The sequence below is a fragment of a genome, unplaced genomic scaffold (genome assembly GCF_019419815.1).
Source record: "Pyrus x bretschneideri cultivar Hongxiangsu unplaced genomic scaffold, Pyrus_bretschneideri_v1 Contig25, whole genome shotgun sequence".
Lineage (NCBI taxonomy): Eukaryota > Viridiplantae > Streptophyta > Magnoliopsida > Rosales > Rosaceae > Pyrus > Pyrus x bretschneideri.
The window spans coordinates 3,662,937-3,666,203 of record NW_025999557.1 but is presented as its reverse complement, the minus strand read 5'-3'; the positions used below and the strand labels follow the sequence as shown (position 1 = coordinate 3,666,203).

The 3,267-nt window shown below is 38.5% G+C and overlaps 1 protein-coding gene across 1 annotated transcript; it reads left to right on the top strand.

The window, feature by feature from the left end:
* The first annotated feature begins 222 nt into the window (after positions 1 to 222).
* On the top strand, positions 223 to 3,010 carry LOC125478493. Its single transcript, XM_048586673.1, has 4 exons — positions 223 to 585; positions 1,178 to 1,411; positions 1,803 to 1,904; positions 2,250 to 3,010. Exons 1-4 carry the CDS (start codon positions 223 to 225, stop codon positions 2,880 to 2,882), a joined length of 1,332 nt encoding a protein of 443 aa, XP_048442630.1. The 3' UTR covers positions 2,883 to 3,010.
* The last annotated feature ends 257 nt before the right edge of the window (positions 3,011 to 3,267 follow it).

Genomic DNA, 3,267 nt, shown 5'->3' with positions numbered 1-3,267 from the left:
AAGCTATCAACTCAAAGAAGAAATTATCTTCAGGCAGAGAGGTTACATTAAAGCCATTGCAGCAGGTATCTACCACTCTTCTCTTCTTACTAGGAAATTAATTGAGGTGTTAAATTGAAATGCTTTTGTTTACAAATGTTAATTAAACACTCTTGTGTTGTGTTTACATGAAAAGTTATTACGAAGGTGCTGTGGGTCAGCAAGAATAACTCAGTTGCATCAATGTCGATTGACGAAGGCATCGAAACTCAACCACTGGCATTCAACCTGATGGAACTTGACCACATACAGCAATTCACAATTCCAAATAATGTCGAAGGCATCGTGGATGAACGTCAACGTATAACCCGTTCAGTGCAGGCGAGTAGGGGAATAAATAGGCCACGATGGGCACCAAATGGTACAAAGGAGCTGATGAAATTTAATGAGCAAGGGCAGCCGGTAGAGCCTCCTCATACCGTTGCTAGATTTTCTAGGTTCTTAGGAATGCTAGCTCAAGAAGCATCATATTTTCCAATTAATGTAGTTGATTGGAGGCATTTCTACAGGGCTTCAAACATGGATCGTGCTTGGCAGAGGATTAAGGTAAATCAACAGTAAAGGCATTAATGGTTGGTTGGTTTTCCTATATATATAGCTAGTTATTTCATTGCTTTTTAGTTTTAACCCTGGAATAAAAAAAAACCACATAATGGCATCACATGGCCTATTATTGACTTACTCAACAAGCAGGGTTGAAGCCTTAGGCTTTTAATTATGATTAATGCATTCCAAACCTACTTTGACCTTAACTGCTGTTATCCATACACAAGTTTAACAAATAATTGGCCATGTCAATTATTTTGCAGTTGCTGAGTTAGAAAGTAGCAGTAGAATAAATCGGGGTTCATTGTGATATATTTGAAATGAGATGCACCAATTATGTCGTAAGAGGCTCCATAGACAATTACAATACGGTCTATAGCACATTATACACCACTAAAATGCAGCATCTATGCAGATTGGTGATGCGCAATGAGGCTTCTTTTAACTTTGTCTGCTGTAAATTTAATTTGTACGATTACACAAATATTTGAAACCTACTGGATGGGTATTACGGGTTCACTATACAAATTCATAATTCATGTATTAAATGATGGTGCATAATTAACAACATCATGTATATGTACATGGGCAGGGGACTCTTGATTGGACAGATGCTATAACACTCGAATTGGAGCCCAAAATTCGGCGGGTTTGTGAGAAGAAGTTGAATGATAGATGGAAGGATTACAAGGCAAACCTGAAGAAGGCATACTACACTCCATGCCTGCACTCACCGTTAGCGGAGAGGTTCCATTGTCATGATGGCCGTGTCAACCAAGGCCAATGGAAATTGTTAGTACAGCTATGGGACACTGTACATGCTCAGGTAGCACACACAATGATAAAAGTTCTTCCTTTTTTATGCACCATACATGCTTTATTTAGTTATGACATAATGTGGATGATAAATGTATGGATTGTATGTATTGGAAATTAGGATGAATTTCCTTTCACATAGCCCTAATAATGCATGCTAAACTTGGCATCTGTAGAAGCGTGCTACATCATGTAGAAAGAACAGGAAAGCGCTACAAATAAATCACACGACTGGAACCAAGTCTTTTGCGCAATTCAGACACGAACATGTAAGGCTCTGCCGTGAGATCTGTGTTATGGTAACTTAACTACATGTTAGTGCACATGGAATGAAGGTGCCGGTCGAAAACAATGTTATGAAATTACTCGTCAATTAGTTGTTTGACAATTTCTGTTAACAGGAACAAGCGAATGGAAGCAAACCAGACCGCATCACATTCTTTACGCTAACACATACTCGGAAGAATGGGGAACCAGTGGATGCTCGATCAGCTGCAATAATTGTAAGTATGCCATCAATTACCGGCTGCTACAATTTATCTGTAGGTGAGATATATAAAAGGTTTGTGGAATGTGAACAATCAGGTGTATTAGATTATGTGCTATTTAATGTCAGTGAAACAAAGAGCATAAGGCAACAACAGCTTGCATTAGTGAATACAGTGAAGTAATGAAAGATTCTGATGCATATGAGTTTATTGGTAGGCACTGTAGTCTGAAGAACAAAACAATAACTAATAGTACTAGTTTTTTTGAGAAACATGGTTGGAATATCTTTGATTTAGAAGGCTTTCAAATGTATATACAGTGCAAATACATTGGTAATTAATTTTGGAAACAACTTGCAGGATGAATTCAATACAAACCTGAAGTTGTACGAGGATAGGAATGAGATCATAACTGATGAGGTTCGGCATATTGTGTACGCTAATGTATTGGGGCCTGAGAGAGACAACCGTGTAAGAGGGTTTGGGACAGGGGTTGTGTGGTCTGATGTGCCAGGTATTATAACTGAGAAAAGGGGAATTTGTAGAGAGGTTGAAGCAATTAAAGCATCGTATGAGGAGCAAAGAAAAGCTGCTAACTTTGAAATTGAGAAACTTAAGATGGAGGCAAGTGAGAGAGAAGAAAGGCAAAGGATTGAGGCAGCAAATGTGGTTGCACAATTGAGGAAAGAATATGCCGAGTCAATGGTGGCACACAATAGACAGGTGGAATTGGAAGTGGAGAATATGAAGCGTGAAATGAGGGCTGAAATTATGTTCGCGCTAAAGAGGGCTGCTGATAGAGGCATGGTGGAACCAAATCACATTGATGTGCCTCAAGTTTGTGTCAATAGAATTGAACAAGGGAATGGTATGGAGATCCAAGCAAGTGGAGAAGTTGAAGATGAGGGTTTTGTTGTGGTACAGAATAATGGCACAGATGATGAGCTTGGGTATCGTCCATGCATGGTGAATGTCACTGGCTTCAGTAAGTGATAAGCTAACTGTGATACGTTTTTGTGAATTTTGCTTCATGTATATATACAAATGCCATAGGGAAGGCATAGATCCAAGTGGGTGGAGTTGTTTGTTCAGTTTGTTGTTGGTGGATGTGCATAGGTACATAGGTGAAACAAAATGTAATGTCATCATCCTTGGGTACTTGGATGTGTTGGACAACAGACTTGAATGTAATATGGTGTCTTTAATAGAGACAAACCTTGTTATTGATAAATGTATGGGGATATAAAGTGTGGTTGGTTGTCAATGTGAATCCTTTTGAAAATTTAAATTTCTTGCCAATTCTATATTAAGAAGCTGAGTTTTAATAGAGTACATAGCTATTACTAAAATGCATGTAATACAATTCCAACCTACCGGA